We start from the raw sequence: 19648 nt of genomic DNA on the forward strand, positions 1-19648 counted from the left end.
CTTTACATATTGAATATTCTCCTCCAATACTATAATTCAAAGGCAGTAATTATTTGGTCTTCCTTATTCATTATCTGATTCTCACATGCACATAAGGCAACTGAAAACACAATGACTTGGTTCAGGTTCACTGAAGTCTTCAAAGAGTTATCTGAGCTTTTTTTGTTGACACTTTAGGGAGGTATTTGTAGCAGAATTGCTCAGTCTAACACTGTCTGATTCCCTGACTGCTGTTTCCAGTAGTGCTAATTGTTGATCCAAGTAAAATTATGTCTTTGACAACTTCAATATTTTCTCCATTTATTGAAATGCAGTTTATTGGTTCAGTTGTGGGTGTTTCTGTTTTGTTTGTTTTTTATGCTGGGGTGCAATTCATATTAAAGGCTCTATTCTTCAATCTTGATTAGTAAATACTTCAAGCCCTCTTCACTTTTAGTAAGCAATGTTGTGTTATATGCGTATCAAAGATGTTGAAGAGTCTTCTTCTCCAATATTGATGCCAAGTTCTTCTCTATAGTGCAACTTCTTTGATGACTGAATAAAAACCAAACCAAACTCACTTCCATTGAGTCAATGCTGCCTCATAGTGATTCGTTGCAGCCCACCATGTGAATTAAGTATACTAAGGGATATAACCTTTCCTGATTTTAAACTGTACTTGTTCAGTTTGATCAGTTGCTTCTTGACCCGTGTACAGATTGCAAATGAGCACAGTAAATTGTTCGAGAATTCCCATTCATCACGTTACCTGTAATGTGTTATGATCTACCGAGTTGAATGCCTGTGCATAGTGATTAAACACAGGTATTCATCTTTCTGGTATTTTCTGCTTCCAATCAAGATCCACCTGATAACAGCAATGATATCCCTTTTCTGTCTAAACTGCAAGAATTGGTTTTTAATTATCTTTAGGGATAAAGCTAGGGGTCCTAATTTATGGTACAAATACAGTATCAAAAATAAATGAAATGGCAAAAGCAATAGAAGATAAAACATATAACTAGGCTCTCCTAAAATGAAACATTTACTCTCATCCAAAGATTTTGCAAGAAGAGTAGCGAGAGAAACTACAGACTGGGAGTAAAATTTTGGCAATGGCATATCTGAAAAGGTCTAACATAAAATATAGAGAAAATTTCAACCCCTTAACAGCAAAAGAAACAGCAATGCAATTAAAAATAGGCAAGAGATATGAACAAATACTTCACTAAAGATGGCACTTAGATGATGGACAATCACGTGGTGTTTAGAAAGACGTGAATCCAGGGGAGGGAGAGAGAGACCAGGCTTCAATCCAATGTGCCAAGACGTGAATACAATATACCGGCATGTACCAGGGAACCAATAGAGAGGTCTGCAGGGCTGGCCCCAATCCCAACTATGTGGACATCCCCTCCACCCCCAGAAGAATGCACTTCTGTAGCACTAGGGCTACAGCTTGGGGAGAGGGCACATCAGATTAGATCACACGGGAGAAATATAAAGAGATGGAGAGGGAGGAGAAGACATCCTGGCCCACCAAGCCCCAAGCGAAGTTCCTGGAGGAATTGGGAGGAATGTAGGGCTGGCCCCACCACAGAGCACAGCATCCCTCACTGAACCATGATGCTATGGGGGGGCAGCACTGGAGACACTGTGGGACTAGTACACGGTCTGGCCCCATCATGCTGGGGTGGGGCACTGAGGGCATGCAGCAGAGCAGCAGGGGGAGCAAAGTGATGAAACCCCTGAGGAATACCAAATATAGACTTTGGAGACAGAGTGTGGCACCTCATTAGACTCAACTGGAAAACTCTCATAAAGGCCAACAAACAGATCTTGAACTATTTATAGGCTTTGCCATTTTTGTCAGTGGCTTTTTGTTATTGTTATTTTAGTTTTGCTTTTTGCTGCTGTTGTTATAGTTTTATTGGTTTTGACTTCCTATGTTGATTTATTTGGCTTTGCCTGGTTTTTGCCCTTATTAATCTATCTGCACGTCTATCTAGATCAGTGGGATAAATACTTTGGAGATGAAAAGAATGGAACCAATGGTTCCGGGGGGATAAAGGAGAAGGGGAGGTGGGAGAAAGGGGTGGGTGGGTGGTAAACCAACCCAGGGACAAGGGAATAACAAGTGAACTAATATCAATGAAGAGAAGGGTGTAGGATGCCTAATGGGGCTTAATCAAAGGCAATGGAGCAGTAAGGAATTACTAAACCCCAATGAAGGTCAAACATGATGGTGGGACAAGAGGAAAGTAAAAAGGAAACAGAGGAAAGAACAAGGAGGCAAAGGACATTTATAGAGTCCTAAACACAAGCATGTACATATGAAAAATATATAATGAGAGGAGAATCGAACTGTGTACTCATATCTATATGTTAAGAATTAAGATTGCAGATGGACATTGGGCCCCAACTCAAGTACTCCCTCAACACAAGAACATTTTTTTCTAACAATCTGGCATTCTGTGATGCTCACCTTCCTGAAATGATTGCTGAAGACAAAATGGGTGCGTAAGCAAATGTGGTGAAGAAAGCTGATGGTGCCCGGCTATCAAAAGATATAGCATCTGGGGTCTTAAAGGCTTGAAGAAAAACAAAGCGAGCATCTAGCTGAGAAGCAACAAAGCCCACACGGAAGAAGCATACCAGCCCGTGTGATCATGAGGTGTCCATGGGATCAGGTATTAGGCATCTAAGACCTGGAATAAAACCATACCCAACGTGAATGGAGTGGGGAGGGGGAGGCCATAGAGTAGAGACCCAATGCTCATCTGTAAACAATTGGACATTCCCTCACAGAGGGGTCACAGGGAAGAGATGAGCCAGTCAGGGTGCAGTATAACACTGATGAAACACACAACTTTCCTCTAGTTCTTTGGTGCTTCCGTGCCCCCACTATCATGACCTCAATTCTACCTCACAAATTGGATTAGACCAGAGCACACACACTGCTACAGATAAGAGCCCACAACACAGGGAATCTAGGATAGATAAACCCCTCAGGGCCAACAATGAGAGATACAAGGATGATTAAGAGAGGGTAGGGCGAGAAAGGGGGAATCAATCACAAGGATCAACCTAGAACCCCCTCCCATGGGGACAAATAATGGAAAAGTGGGTGAGGGAGGACAATGTAAGATATGGAAAAAATAATCTATAACTTATCAAGGGTTTGTGAGGGAGGGTGGGGGAAGAAATGGGGAGCTGATATCAGGGTTCAAATGGGAAGAGAATGCTTTGAAAATGATGATGGCGGCATAAGTGTAAATGTGCTTGACAAACTGGATGAATGTATGGATTGTGATAAGAGATGTAAGAGCCCCCAATAAAAGTATTTTAAAAAAAGATGTGAATCAAAGTTACAGATAACATCTTACTCCTGAAAATATGGCACCAATTAAAAACAAAAAGCAAATACTGCTGAAGTTGGGGGATTATTCAAACTCTTCTATTCATGGGTGATTGGTAGCAGGACTGAAATATGCTACAACACATTTTACCAGTTACAACCACTATTTAAAAAGGTATGGAGCTTCCTCGAAAACATTAGAAACAGGAATGCCTCTGACCAAGGAATCTGACTCCTAGCAATACATCCTGGAGAAAAAAGAGCAGTGACATGAATAGACATCAGCAAAGCCTAGTTCTCTGCAGTCTCACTCACAAGAACCAGAAGATGGAAACACCATCAGCGAGTAAATGGATACTCAGGCTGCTGTGTGTCCATTCAACAATGGAGACTATGCAACAATCGAGTCGTGCTGAGTCTGTGAAAGTGTATAGCATGGATGCACCTGAAGGACAGCAGGCTAAGGGAAAGAAGTGGAGACAAAGGGGCAAATATGGTATGATACTGCTTTTCTAAAAAGTGAAGAAAAATGTTTCTTTACAACACTTACTTAAGAATTACAGAAATGGTCGTTTCTTTGTATAGGGGAATCATGCTTAATACCTGCTATTCTAATAACCAGGAATGATTATTTGAATCTAGTATAATCAAACTAGCTGGTTATTTAATCATTGCATAAGACTTTTTTTTTGTTTATTCTTTTTTTTCAACAGTCAAGGCTCGTACAATTCTTATCACAATCCATACATCCATCCATTTGTATCAAGTTTTGGAATTGGATTTCTACCCTAATAAACGACTTTATTTTCTTTATTTACATAGTAAATCTAGAATTGACTCTCATCCTAAGAACAATGTGTTTATTTTGGCATTAGAAGAATAGTAGAGTACAATTTTGAATAGTTTGACTACTCTATGATATGCATTAATGTCATCTTTTCAGGAGCTTACTTGTGACTTTATGGAACATTTTTCTAATCTCTAGAACAGCATGTCATTTATATACAGGTAGTCTCTGACCTGGGGTTTTATTCATGATTCCATCCAAGGGTCGTTCTGCTACAAGCCCACATCTCCTATTTTATTGGTATTGCTTTTTTATTATCAGTAGACCCTATGTAGAATTGCTATGAATCAGAATTTACTCCATTGAAGTGTGTTTGGTTTTCATTTGGTTTATTATCTGCAGTTTTTGATAACAAACCATAAATGGAACATCTGAAAGTGAACCTGTGAGAATGATAACACAGCAAAGCACATGCCGCCAGTTATCACTAACAGTAAGATGTACCCCAAATACAACTCTTTTAGGTGCATTTTATCCTCGTCTGAGTAAGTGAGAGAGAAATGGGAGCTCCCAGGTTTTCTTTCTCTTCTGCCAGTTAGTTGCTTACTACTGAAATGGATGATGTTCCACTTGCTGGTTATTTATCATTCTGATTCACACACACACACAATCAGGGCTCTTTACCAGTGAGGACACTGGGACTAGAAAGGTTAAGTACCTTGTTTAAGATCATACTTTTTTGCTCTACAGTAATGCTTTGCATAGGGCAAGAGAGAATTAAAATAAGTTTTATTCTTTAAGGAAGTAAAATAATTTTTAAATAAAAATTTCTAGAATATACAGTCACCTGCCTTGTTTATAGTACTACGATGAAAAACTACAGTGATTAATGAATATAATCCAATTCACCAGATCTAGAATTTAAAAAATTCTGTTAATCAATCCTAGAAATGATTACATTTCTTGTTTTCTGCCCCAGTAGTCCAGATTTCTTACCCCCAGGTGCAGATTCATAAAATCTAATCACCTACCTGTACATGGTATCTATGCCCAAAAGCTCCAGCTCACCTCACCTCCCACTACTGTTGAGCTGATGCCTACTCATCGTGGCCCCGTAGGACGTGGTCGAGCTGTCCCTCTGCTAAGGCTTCCAAGGGTTCTGTCAGTTTTACAGAAGCAGGCTGCCACGTCGCTCTCACGCTGTGTGCTGTGGCTGGTGAGTTTGAATCACTAACCTTTTGGGTTAGTGGCTGCGCGCTTTAACCATCGTGCCACCTGTGCTTTTTGCATGTTCCAAAGAAACCTCAAACTCATCATCCAACTAAATTATTTTTACCGTTTATCATGTTGAACCCACATTCTCCCTCTTACTAAGATGCACTATCAGTCAGATGAGGCTGTCTTCATGCTCCTTTTCCTCAATTAATATCCAATCAAAAGCCCGGTCTTACTGATTAATCATCTTCAAATAATTTATCTATCAATTGCTGCAACTCATATTTCAGTTCTGACCTTTCTCAGCTTGACTAATCTATTTTCAGTCTCTTCTGCTTCACTAATCCAGTCAAACTTTCACATAGCAGCCAAAACAATCTTTCAAGAAAAAAATCCTAGACGCTGCTACTCCCGGTTGTACATGTTTCAATAGCCTCCATGTCCTTTCGTCGTCCTGTTCCTATCCCTTGTCCTGAACTCGTTTAGTGGTTGCTCGCATCGCTTCCTCTCTGAGGGTTGTCTCTTTGATGAACTATTGCTTGAAATACCCACTGCTATCAGGAAGAAATGATCCCGCCGTCACATACGCGTCTCCATCGTATCCTTTATCTTGGGGCTACACAGACTCTCATACAGAATCCTCTCTCGGAACTTTCAGCGCTGCTGCCTTTACTTTCTACATTAGGAAAAGCACCTGGTGAGTAGAAAGCTCTTTTGCTTGCCTCGTTCATTCCAGTACCCAGAACAGTACCTCACAGCAGGCATTTTAGCAAACGTGTGTTCAATGAAGGTTCAAATTTCAGCTCAACTTTTATTACCCTCTTGCACTAAACCTTTTTAGACTATCTGGCTGAAGCATATTTGATTTCATAGCCTTGTAGCACCTAGCATCAAGATCATCCGCATGGGCAGTCAGCACAGCATGTTCCTCAGATAGCAACAGGTTCTCGAGAACACATATCATATCCGTTAAGTCTCCAGTATACAACGTACTGCTGAACTCATGACAGAAAGAAAATACTTTTAGAATTAGGTAAGAAAGGCACAAACCGCTTTTAAGCCTAAAACAAAGAGAGAAATATATGTGCACACATAAAGTTATCCTTGTTTTATAATCCTTCACATCGGGCAGTAGCTGTTAGAAGTTGACTAGACAATGAAAACTGATGCCAGATTAAGGAATAGCCTGTGTTAGAGGAGAACGATGGAATTAATTTTTAAAATGGTAAAAAGTTTCTAGGGCTCATTAGGTAAATGAAAACATAAGAAAGAAAAGCAGTAGAAGAGACAGACCTGAGTATCTGCTCCTTGGAGAATCCACTCCTTCGTGATCACGTCGTGTAATGGACAGACAGAGACAAAGGAGATGGGGGGGAGGGGAGGGGAGGACACTCGAAAGGTAAAAAGGGAGACTGAGGGAGCGGGCCCAAAAGCACTCTCAGAAAGAATCCTGTGTATATTTGTAGAAAAGAGATCATCAAATTCATACCATAAAAGAAAAGAATAATCAACAACAGATGAGGAACTGGTTAAGGCACTGCCGGTTAGCAGAATCAGACAAAACAATGTTAGTGTGGAAGTGAAAGAGGATTCAAAAGTTGACAATGATTCTTGAGCGGCCAGCTTGAGCCCGGATGCCGAAGACAGATCCTACAAGCAGAAATGACATTACTTGTACGATCACCCAGTTGCCATGCAAGATGCCACCCAGTTACAGCAGATACAAGACTTTCTGAATTCTTAGTCATTTTTGAGGGAAAATAATTAGGGTCACCATAATAAAAGAGCAATAAAACATGTTCCCACAGATTTCTATATCTTTTCAGTTTCCTGAATTCACCAGTGCACACAGGAAAATAAAGTATGGCCATTAAACCAAAAAATTCAGTGAACCACGTCAACAGCACACAATATTATCATAAAATATTATGGAGAATAAAAATATAAATTTTATAAGATGTATATCCAAAACACATTATTTTATTTCAAAATTAAAAATTCAAACCAATCTTCCAATGAGACACATTTTCTTCAACCATATTGCCCTTATAATGCCTACTACTTCATGGATTTCTTATAAGTACCACCTTGCAAGTTATTGAGGTTTTCATTAAAACATAACCATCCCAAACCCCCACCTACTACATATAATGGCACCGGCCCACTCTTTTGAAATACTTCTCTTCCCTTGGCCAGTGGACAGTTTCAGAAAACATAAACTGATTCAAAAGCAAGAAAAGGTCCACTAACATTTGCATTCTGGGAAACAAAAACTTTCAATGATATTGGAAGTTAGCAGTATTATGATGACAACAGACGAGCAATACTAAACAATACCCAAACCTCCGGATTGAGTACCTGCTCAGTTTTGAAATTAGTACCACAGAATTTCTACACCCAAACAGCACATTCTGTTCTGCAACAGATGCATGAGGATTCCAGAATGATTCGTACAAAAGTAAATGCTTTGGTATGTTTGGTAAAGTATATTCAAATACAGCTTTGGGGAAGAATATTTTCTTCAACACATTTATCTATTTATCTGCATAGAGGGAAAGTGAATGCTTTGTATTCATATGCTCCAAGCTCGGCCTCCCCGAGCCAGCTTACCCCACCTTAGGAGAAAAAGAGAGAGAGAGAGAGGACGCCTATCATCAGTTACAGAAGACTGGTAAAGAAACGACACCTTCTGAACGTTAATGATGCTAGATCACACATTAATGAGCACATTGTTAACCTCTTCAAAATTAGAACGAAGTCTCCTCACAAGTATGTGACAATTAGGTTACAGCTGAGGTGACAGGTTGACCACTCAGAAAGTGTTCCCCATCTATGCACTGCACTCACACATTCGAATGCCACATGCCACGTGGTCTTTTCACTGCATTCCAGTCCTTTCTCAAAGATGATATAAGGGAGAAAAATAAACGATACAGGGGGATAACATGGGTTGATACTGAGTTGTATCATATCTTGTGATTAATTTTTCATGTGAAATTTCCCTATACACATATGTTTTTCCTCATACAACTAAAACAGTTCTCAAACACACTGAAATGAAATCGGTGTGTACTGGAAGAAATAATTATTCAATTATATTCCATCTCTGAAAGATATAAACAATCCACTCTTATTCACAGGAAACTTAAAACCATATAGATAAATGGCCCTTTTTGTTGCTGCACATCTTGCATATGTGACTCTAGCGCTTTGCAGACTTCAGTGATCCTCGACAGGAGTGGGAAGTGTCTCTCCACCCTCCCAGCGCCCCACCTGTCCTTTGCTCGGTACACATTCCCACAGACGTCTACTTTTTAGGGCTGGTAACGGTAGTTCTAACGAAACTGCACACAGTGTCACTCTTCATCTAAACAATAACCAGTTCAGAACAATGCAGAATAGTAAAGCCCCACTCTCATGGGTACACTGCTGTAATAAGGATAGCTGGACCTTTGTGTCAGACTTGAAAATTATAAAGACCTTTTAAAGAAAAGTATTTTTTGTGATCCTATCTAAAGTTCAAACAGAAGCGACAGTCTGGAGTCATTTTTATTAGAAACCTTGTATTTGCCAATACTGTTCTCACTTACTACCCGTATAGAAGTTACACTTCTGGTCCTGTTACTGGATTCATTCGACGAGAGTTAGCCTCTGTCATAAAGGATCGAGCTTAGTATTAAGAAGGTTCCTGGCAATGGAACAGAAAAGTCTCAAGATTTTAAATGTACATTAGGAAGTATGTATAATTAAAAGCAAATCATATTAGGAGGGCCTATAGGTTTCTTTTTGAAAGGCATGAGACGGGGGAGGAATCCTACACATGTATCTATATAACATAAAACAGCTCAATGGTTCCAAGTTCAAGATAGATCAAGACTATAAAAGCAAAATGTTTGCAGGTTAACAGGTGACAAACCAACCTACTGTGACAAAAATCAGATTATCTGAACTAATTATTTTAAAGGATCATTTCTTATAATATCATCAGGATCTGAATAGATTCTGAACACTTAAAATAATTTTTACCTATTAAATAAGCAAGATAATAAAAACTTGTATTTTTAAAGAGCAATAAAATCACAAAAAATGTTTATCTTCAAATATCTTCTATGCTCCTTTTGTGCGCTGTTTTTCTGATTTCATCTTTCAAATTTGACACAATATAATTTTAAATGTAGAAAAATACATTTTCAAAGTAAGTGAGGCCATTTAAAATATCAGATTTGTTATTTCCAAGCTAGTCACATTAAAAAAAACCAACAACCTTAAAAGAATAGTTGCTGGAAACAGACTTGCCCTTATAAATTGATCTGTATGCTCAGAAGAGAATGAAAAATCCTGAGATTTTATTTTATCTAATAGAAAATGTATTCTCAATGAATGTTGTGTTCACTTGTGAATGTCAATTATACTTGATTCCAAACATCCATTGGCTGATGTGTGCTGTATAAAATATTTATTCGCACCATGTTCTTATTGTTTCACCTTTTCCCATCAAGAACAAAGCACCTTTATTCGACAGTCACCCCCAAATACTTAGAAATTCTGCAACTACCAATGTTGATCAACAATACTTCCTTGATTTCTTACAGATTAGAGGCAATAAACTAGCTAGCATCTATTGAGAATACCGGTTTGGGCTACACTAAATTACTTCTATTTTCAAAAATGTACACAGAGAAAGAAAAATCAAGATATTCAATAATAAAGATTGAAATAAAACAAATCCACTACCATATAAAACTTTTCTATAAGGTACATTTTGAAAAAGATAATTTCAAAGGTAAAAAGTTAAAAATAAACAAGCCTATCTCCACCAATTATTAATTTTATAAGTATGATATCAATAAAAATTAAAATATTAATAAACTTAGTCTATATAATGTCAAAACTAAGGGTTTCTGTGCACATTACATTTTTTAATTAGTAGTGAAAACAGTTACTTTTACTACTTTTACTTTCCAAAATATTGAATATGCTGACAGTATTCCCGCAAGGAAGTTCATTGCCTTCCTATGGAAAACACAGATTTTTGCTGTGGTAGCAATACCAGCAAACAGTATCATCATGATCTCAGTGTAATTACAATAAGGGACATCATGCTTGGTAAAGCAGAGGATCACCGGGAAAGAAGACCCTGTCAAGTGTCAATGAGCCCAGACACAATCCCTGGGAGGGTACTTACTTCCATTGGCAAAGGGTCCCTACGAGTCAGACCTGATTCATTTGATGGCGCCTACCAACCACACAGCAGGAAAGGCACTACAAAGCAGTTCCTCTACTACCACTTAGGAAATAGCAAACCAAGACTGACAATCCCTTTTTTTATTTGTAAAGTATGAGAAAGTATCATCAAACAAAATAATTAAAGAGGCTCTTAATTCATTATCTTTGCGTAGACTGTCAACTATAAATTCTAATAGTCATTCCAAGAGTTTCTCTCTATCAGTTCCACAACATTCATCCACCGAAACTTCTAATTTAAGATAGCTTTCCCAGCAGATTTTTAGTGTTAAGTATTTCAGTAAAGTATGAACATTTTATCTAAAGCCTGCCCCTTTCTCAGACACATTCCCAATAGCATACCCCAAAGCCACTGCTATCTAGTGAATTCTGCACAATGCAGCCCTCAACAGGACTTCCAACCAAGGCTGCACATTTTCACGGGAGTCAATGGCCTCCTCTTTTTCCTGCTGAAAGGTTTATGGATTTAAAACACAACCTTACGGCGAGCAACCCAGTACTTAGCTCCCTGCAGAACCAGGGCAGTTCACAAAATAATAAAATCCAGTTGTTTAAAGTTTGTTTAACATGTTTAACAACACAAATTTTTACTATATTCTTGTCAGCAAACAGACTACTCATTAAAATATCACATTATCCATGATCATTTTTCGTGATGAACATTAAGAATTTTTTTATATCTTTAGGGCCTAAACAAAAGTGAATTTGCATTCCAAGAGAGAGACATTAATTAAATGATCCAGTATAGACATTATTCATAAAGCATGTTTGAAAGCCACCTGCAAAATGCTCCTCTGTCATGTTCAGACCACAGACATTAATGTGATACACACTGTGACACTCTGCAGTGATTTCCATCTAGACTGTTGTCAATGAAGCTGCAGACACTGAAAGTAAACCATTCTGTTTTGCTCTCAGGACAGCTTGCTTAATGCAGCGATGTCAAGATTTTTCCTTTAAAATCACACATACTAGTTTTAAGTCCATTCAAATATCTGTTCATTCATTTTCAGACTGCGTTGTGCCATTCAGACCGCCAATTTCAGAGTGTCAACTCTAAAGTACAAATATGAAGTGGCGATGGGGGGGAGGGGAAAAGGTACCGGGCTGGGTTGGAATCCACCCCTCTCCACACCCCCACCCCTTGTGGGAGAAAGCGGAGGTTGATAGTCTTAGAAACCCAAAGAGCAGTTCTATTCTGTCCTGCACGGTTACTATGTGCCGGAATGTACTCAATGGCAGTGAGTTCTGTTTTTGAGTTATTTGGTAATAGTTCCAGGTATAATAAAGGTTTTCTTATATAGACTTTCATTTAAAAACATTTTTTTGAAAAAGATGGAAAGTCCACTTTCCATCTCAGGTGTGAGCACAAATCTTTCTATGGTGCTATAGGTCTACCACAATAATTTTTTGCTGAAGGAACTGACAGATCATGGAAGATAAGCTCATTGATTTGAGTGCATAAAATTACATATTGATTATAAATAAGGCATAAATATAACATGTGTACATTAATATACAATAATGTTTCCAAAACATGGTTCAGTAAAAGTCCAGGCTCATAAACATGTTGGTGAAATATCATCGGGAACACCTGATTTCCAATACATCCCTTCAATTTTATCTTCCCAAGGAATAAATAATTATTAAAAAATGTCATAGGTCACCAAAATTTAACATTGCTTTTACAGCTTAGCATATTCCATACTTACTCATAACATTTAGTCTTGAATTTCCCAGGAAAAGTTTCTTAGCATAGAGGAAAATGCACAATTGTCAAACAGGAAAAATTTATATTTTAAACCATGAAATTAAAATACTCTAATTTTTCCCTATTGTATTCTTAGAGTATAAGTCATTTATATGAGCTGTTGTATTGTAAGCTACTTTAGTATTTAAGCCCCCAATAGGTTTAAATTATAATATACATTATAAATGGGAACAAGCCAATTAATCGTATTTAAAGGAGATCATCAAAATTTGTTTTGTGAAATTTTAAACTATTTAAAAATTTTAGGCAAACAATGTATTATTTAATGATTTTCATTTGCAGTGTAATTTATTTATATAAATATATGGTCACAAATATATTTTCCTAATCATATATAGAAACAAACCCAACAAATAAATATTAGTTTATGATTAAGGAAGACTCATATAGTCCCTCCAGCAAGAGAAGATCTTTCACAACAATGTATTTTATTATATAAATTACAATATAGACAGTAATTTTTATATTATTATTGTTTTACTTTTTAAAATGATGTTAAAAATATTAAGCCCAGGCCCCAGTTTCCGAATGAAGTAAGTAGTTCCCAAATGACGATTTGGAAGGAATAAGGACGATATTTTTCTCACAACTTTGTGCCTGTGTTTAACTTCCCAAGGAGAAGTCTACAGTTCCATCCTTAACTGTTTCAGGAGAGGAGAGTTCATTTGATTTGTTCTGTCGTACCACCCCTTGCTCTCCAGAATTGGGCACTGTGATACTTTTTCTCAAAGTTCTCTCTTCCTCTCCTAAGAGTACGTATCATAATGACCTACCCGTTCATATCATTTCCTTTAAAGCTATGCCTTCTCCCTCAGAACGTAAGTGTTAATGAGGACAACTTCTGTGTTGGTCTTGTGTACCTCTATAGTTCAGTGCAAACTTCAATTCATCGGGATGGCAATGAACAGTTGCTCATGGAGCTGTTTAACTTATACATTGGTATATTTTAAAATAAGGGTGTATTAAGCAATCACCACACAAAAAGCCTTTAAAAATATACTGTAGACATAGGTACATGAATGCTAGAACACCAAACCTAGCCCCCTCCTTCAAGTCAATTTTGATTTTTAGCGACCCAATAAAAGAGTACACAACTCCTTAGAGTTTGAGTTTTGAAATGAAATCTTTATGCCAGTAGTCTCATCTTTTTCCCATAGAGAAGCTGGTGGATTTGAATCCGACACCTTGTGCTTAGCAGTTCAATGCTTAACTCACTGCTCCACTTCACTTATTAAACCTTCAGTGAATTTTCACTGTAGTCTCATTATTTAGTTGGTTGGGTTCCACTTTGCCTCTCTTCCCTGTTTGTGTGGTTCAAATTTTTGCTTTCCATTAGTTAAACCAAACCACTCCGAAAGAGAAAACAGTATTTTTAAAAATACTACATTCTTTTGAAAAATACTACATTCCAAATGAATGGTTTAAGAGATTCCCTACTGACTGAACTTAGTGTGCTATCCCCCTGCCTCATTCTTGTTGTTTAGCAATGCTTTTCAACTCCAGGAGGAGTAAGTTAATTTGCACCATTATGTGGCATAAACATTCCATAACATTTGCAATGAGAAATAATGAGCTACAAACCGCATATTAAGTAATCTATTAGTGATTTTTAAAGGAAGGAACCACCTATTAGTACAGTTTCATTTGAATCAAGATAATCACACACATAAAGTAGATAATAATTTGTGCTGGAATTACTATGTTTTTCACACATAAAAACTAACCTTAGAAATAAAAGAAGCAATGCTCTGCTTTACCAAAAATGTAAAACAGTTTTCTAAACAAATCTGGTGAATAAAACATCCACCCGAGTGGGCAATACACAGTTCAAAGTTCAGGAGGAATGCGACACGACAAAGCACACGTCGTTTAAAAAGCATGAAATGCAATGCTTCTTGTCTCATGCTTTCAGGAGGTTTTCCAAACCCTGACAAACCTGGCTCAGACTGCGGTTTCTTTTTCGGCAATGGTTTGTCACCAGTGACTGTACCATTCACCTTTTTCTGCTGGTCTTCCCATGTAACTTCTAGCATAAATAAAACAAACAAACCAAAAATTCAGAGCTTGTCAGAAATGTCAGATAATGTGTACAACAAACACCTAGTAATACTTCAGGGAACTAATTTGTTTGTTTGTTTGTCTAAAGCCTCACACACTTTCTGTAATAGGTTATATAAACATTCTTAATATTTTAAAAACGACAAAACCCATTGCCGCTAAACCAATTGTGACTCATCGTGGCTCTGTAAGGACTGAGAAGAACTGTCCCTGGGGGGGCTCCAGGCTGTGAGTCTTTACACAGCCAGAGTCTTGTCTTCCTCCTGCTGTGAGGCTGGTGACCTCTAAATGTTGGCTTGGCAGTTGGCAGCTCAAATTGTAACCAACTAATTCGTAACCCACGATACCACCAGGGGTCCTATTTTTCATACATGTGAATTATAATATTTTAATGTTTAAAAAAAATAAATTTCAAAATCCCAAAGTCCAAAGCACTAAAATTACTTCCAGTCAATGCCTAATTTCTAATAAAACACATTTAATACAAAGAAAACAATTAAAATAGCACAACATCCGCATTAAATAATAGTAATATACTTTAAAAATAAACATCTACTGTGTTAAAGTGAAATGTTTAAATGGAATTATAATGTAATTTTCATACATGTCAAGGGAAATCCATAAATTTCAATAGACAAGATAAAATTGCGACTCATTTTACTAACATATTGAGTAGTAGCTTCATAAATTTCAGAAAAATGTATGCCGTGAGATATTATTTCAATAAAAAATCCTGATTCAAAAATAGAAAAATATTTAGTGATAAACAGGTTGGAATTATTGACTATTGGGATGCCCAGGATCTGATTATTTAGAATTACTTTTAGTGGGATATAACATTAATTTATATCAGCAAATATTAATTTGATACCTACTATCATCCAGGAATTTTTTGGCCCTAAGGATGTAATAGCAAACAAAGTAGACAAAAATCCATGTTGCAATAAAATTTTCATGGGAGAAATAAATTACAAACAAGATAAACAAGTAAAATAGTTTAGCTCAAGTAGCCTGAAAAGCCTTATAAAGGACAGCTTTTGACCTAAGAGCCAAAGAGAATGAGGGAGCTAGCCATCTGGTTAATCTGGGAGAGAGCATGGCAGGAAGAAACGCAGCCTAAGAAAAGGTCATAGGTAACACCAGGCTTCGTGTGTTGAAAAAAGCAAGGCGCCCACCAGGGCTGGAGCAGAGTCAACAAGGAGAAACTTGTAGAACAAGCGACCGAGGTGTTGGGGATGGGAGAAGGAAGTACAGACCATGCAACGTAGGTCAGGCATCAAAGGACTCATTTAAGAATAACAGCCGTCATTTAATCTTGTTGTGTGACCAAAGTACTCCAGACTCACAGCCACCCAGTCAATGTTGACTCACAGCAGCCCCCTAGCGGCTTCCAAGACGCTGTTTATGGGAGTAGAAAGCCCACACTTTCTCCCAAGGAGCTGCTCGTGGTTTTGAATTGCCAACCATGCTGATAGTTGTGCCTTGGGCACAACCACTACACCACCAGGGCTCTGGTCCGGAGGCAGCATGCCTAAACTAGACTACACATCTTATCATTTGTCTTTTTAACCCTTCAATTCCCTTTCTTTCTAAAGCTGCACCATGAGTCAAGTGCTATAACGGTAGCGGCTGTTGACTCGATTCAGACTCAGGTGACACCGGGTGTGCACAGTCCAAAGGTTTCCAGTTTCCAAGCTGCGTAGACCTGCAAAAGCAGATTGCTAGGCCTGTCTTCTGCAGCCCCTCTGGGGGTACTGAACCCCGGTGGTTTTAGGTGGTAGTCAACATGCTTAACCATTTGCAGCACCCAATGCTATTCATGAGTCAGGTAGTAAGTATGTAGCTATGTCAACTAGTTATAACTTGTGTGCATTTTAATTCCCGTAAAGTTTCCCTGTGCTACACATTATGCTCTGGAATTTTAACCAGCTTTGCCAATAAATGGTGGACTACTACTTCATTGTATAATATTAACCTATTATACTCTTTGTAGTCTAGAAGTTCTACTGAAACGCGTTCACTTTGGGTGATTCTGCTGGTATTTGACACACCAGTCACATAGCTCTCAGCATCACAGCAACACACAAGCCACCACAGTACAGTACACGACAAACTGGCAGACAAGTGGTGGTAACAATTAATTCATTTTATAATATTAAGCTAAGCATAGAGCTAGGAGGATGAAGCTACTGTTAAAAATGGAAAATTATATCGCAAGATCAAAAATAAAGTTTTCAAACTATTAGCAATAAATTAAAAAATATATCTTTTTCCACTAGCTGTAATAATTACAGGTGATTTTTGATACACAACCTATTTTTATGACTTACACTTCCAGAAAGCACTGCATGAAGTGTACAACTTTTCCAATTCCTAGGCCTGAAATAAAGCTTATTAGTATATTCTGTTCCAATCCAAGGTAAAGCAATGACAACAAGGAAACAAACTGCTTTTTTCAGTAGTAAAGTTGCGCTTGGATGAGAAGTTTATATCTTGATTTTCCAATTGGTAAATAACTTGACCAAAATGTAATAAAGGATGATCAGAACTAGATAAAGGTACAATATAGGATTATCAATAACAACTACTAAGCAATCTGAAGAAAGATGTATTTCAATCCAGTGTTAGTGAAAGCAAAGCTTAAAACCTTTAAGAATATAAAAAAAAGTTTGACAAAACTAGCAAACTTTTTCATTATAAAACTGGAGGCATCATCTACTTCTTGATTTAAGTTAAGCTGTCGACAACATAACCAGCTACAGACTGAATTTATTAAAGATCATTGTTGATTTTGAATGGCCTGTGCTTTTTTAATCTAGCATGAGAGATCTTAAATAATATGAGATTTTACAAGCACGGCGTCCCACAATCAAATTTTCTAAAATCATACATGTCATTATTTCCCCGTTCACCATTTCTGAAAGCTGTGAGGTTCCACAGATAGAAGACATATGGCCTCTTATTTTTGAGCCAGAGTGAGTGTGAGGAGGTAGAAATGGATCGTTTTGAAAATGGTTCAGCTTATTTGCAAGTTGGTAGACAGTATCTTCTCAGGTGTAGAGGGAAAGGACTTTAAAACATAACTTTAAAACTTTAAAAGTTTACTTTTCAGACACTTTCTTTAGAGGGCTAACAATTTAGTAAAAATAAACCGTTGATAGTCACTTGTGTTCATTTTGTGAAATGAACACAAATCATTAGTGAATTTCTATTAAATGACGATAACAGAAAAGGTCCCATTCTTACGGAGCTTATAATGTTATCGTGTACATAGAGTACAAGAGAGTAATGGCTATGAATTTTTAAATAACACAGTCTACATGGAACAATGATCAAGAATGACTGAAAGAGGGAGGGATACACATGACACTGAACTAAACCAAGAAGACTTGGCTTTGAGGAACAACGCTTCTTTTAGTGAATCCCATTGCCTCTCCATCCATCAGAGTGATAGTTGGAGAGAGAAAGCCAGTTTTAAGACCTTTCCGTCTATTTTCATCTCCAGATCGACAGTTACGCTTCTAGTGAGACTGGACTTACTAGTCGAATTCGATTTTATGAAGAGGCTAGAGCACATGTTGCTCTGTGAGTCACACTTTCAGGACAAACGGGCTCTCAAAGATTATTAGAAGGACCAATAAATAAACGGAGGTAGAAGAGTCGAATAGGAATCCTAACGTGCTTAAGGAATAGGATCCGATTCAGCCAAGCCTCCACAGATCGTTTTTACCAAGGAATAACCTAAGCAAAGAAAGACTGCCGAGCCAGTGACGAAAGAGTGGCTGCAAGCAGGACAGACAGTAAAGAGAGCTGCAGCAGGAAGGACAGCAGGCAGGAACAAGTAGGAGGGTACTCGAGTGTCGGCACCTGCAAGGAAGAAGGGGACAGATTTAAGAGATTAACACAACTGACCAATGATTGAATGCAGACTGAATCAATCTCTTAAATATTTTAAAACTGAGCCATTTAACTCATACAACTTATTTTAATGACTTAAAATTAAGCTTATATGGCAATAAGAAGTATTGATTAAGTTTTTTTTAGATTGCTGGGAAATTTGAGCTTAGAGCCAAGAGATTTTATGAAGAAGTACAAAATATATGTTTATCTACAATCTAATCTTCACCATGCTATGTAGCTAATGCTACATCACAGCACCGTTTAGATAGCTGAGTTCCTCTATTAGTGAAATCTTTTTACTTTTCAGATGTTTGCACATAAGGGATCTCCTATGCAGTGGTGCTTGCAGATGAAAGAAAAAGAGCTTATAGATAGTTGTACACTTCATGCAGTGCTTTCTGGAAGTGTTATCAAAGTAGTGTTTTCAAATTTGGGAAATAAGAAAGATTTCCATTTTACAGATGAAGTAACTTGGGTTAAGAGCTGCTGCGTCCTTTGCCTGCGAGTACACTGTTGGTACGAAGTTCGAGCAGGCCCTGAATGCGGGTTCCCACCTGTACTTCCTCCTGCACCCTATCATTTTCCTAAGAAAAGTTACTTTCAAAAGCAGAGAAGAACGCATTACTACTGTGTTTACTAACCCAGCAGTGATGGGGCCATGAAAAGAGTTGCCTTTTGCAGAAAGCACTGGAGTGGAGGAGGATTCTCGCCTAAATCTGATAGGCCACATGAAACTTTGAAGGCATAATAAATAAACGAAAGGAAAGGAAACCAAAAAACAAACGAAGAGGAAGACTGAAAAGATGAAAAAAGGAAATTAGAAAATTTGAGCTCTCAAATTCTCCATTTCCACACGTTGACTGAAGCTTGGGCATGAGGAGGGAAAGCTCAGTGCACTCTTTTCTTTTTAGGCCAGTCTCTGACCCAGGCTGTGTCACCACCGAGTTAGCTGTCGAAATACCCAACAGGTCACATGCCTTCAGCCGTGTCGCTTTCAAGCCCTCCGGTTCATTCTCACCAGTTACTTTTCCTTAATACCCATCAATGTCCATTGTGCTTTAAAAATAATGGAATAAAGAAAGCAGAGAGAGAGAGAGAGAGAGAAATCTATTTTTATTTTAAAATGTCCCTCAATTAATTTTGGATGCATGGACATTCAACCAATTGAGAGGAATGACATATTCAGGAAATAACCATGAATGGTACACAAACCTATCCCACCAGAACATAATCAATGTGAAATGAAGAAATGCATATTGGCATCTGTCTACCTCTGCTCCAAAGCCTGTCATCCTAAGAGGTCCCTAATGCATAGCACGCCTCCAGAAACAAGAAC

At 37.8% G+C, this 19648-nt stretch overlaps 1 protein-coding gene across 31 annotated transcripts in view; it reads right to left on the minus strand.

Annotated features, from left to right (window-relative positions):
* RIMS2 (regulating synaptic membrane exocytosis 2) overlaps nucleotides 1–19648 on the minus strand; it is a 575734-nt gene that overhangs the window by 154530 nt on the left and 401556 nt on the right. The window contains exon 19 of one of the 31 annotated variants that reach the window (XM_075549392.1): nucleotides 6633–6662. The exons of the other annotated variants lie outside the window; for them this stretch is intronic. Within the exon in view, the coding sequence (XP_075405507.1) occupies nucleotides 6633–6662 (30 nt within the window). The remainder of the gene's footprint in view (nucleotides 1–6632; nucleotides 6663–19648) is intronic. 31 annotated transcript variants of the gene reach the window in all.

The sequence above is a fragment of the Tenrec ecaudatus genome, chromosome 5 (genome assembly GCF_050624435.1).
Source record: "Tenrec ecaudatus isolate mTenEca1 chromosome 5, mTenEca1.hap1, whole genome shotgun sequence".
NCBI lineage: Eukaryota > Metazoa > Chordata > Mammalia > Afrosoricida > Tenrecidae > Tenrec > Tenrec ecaudatus.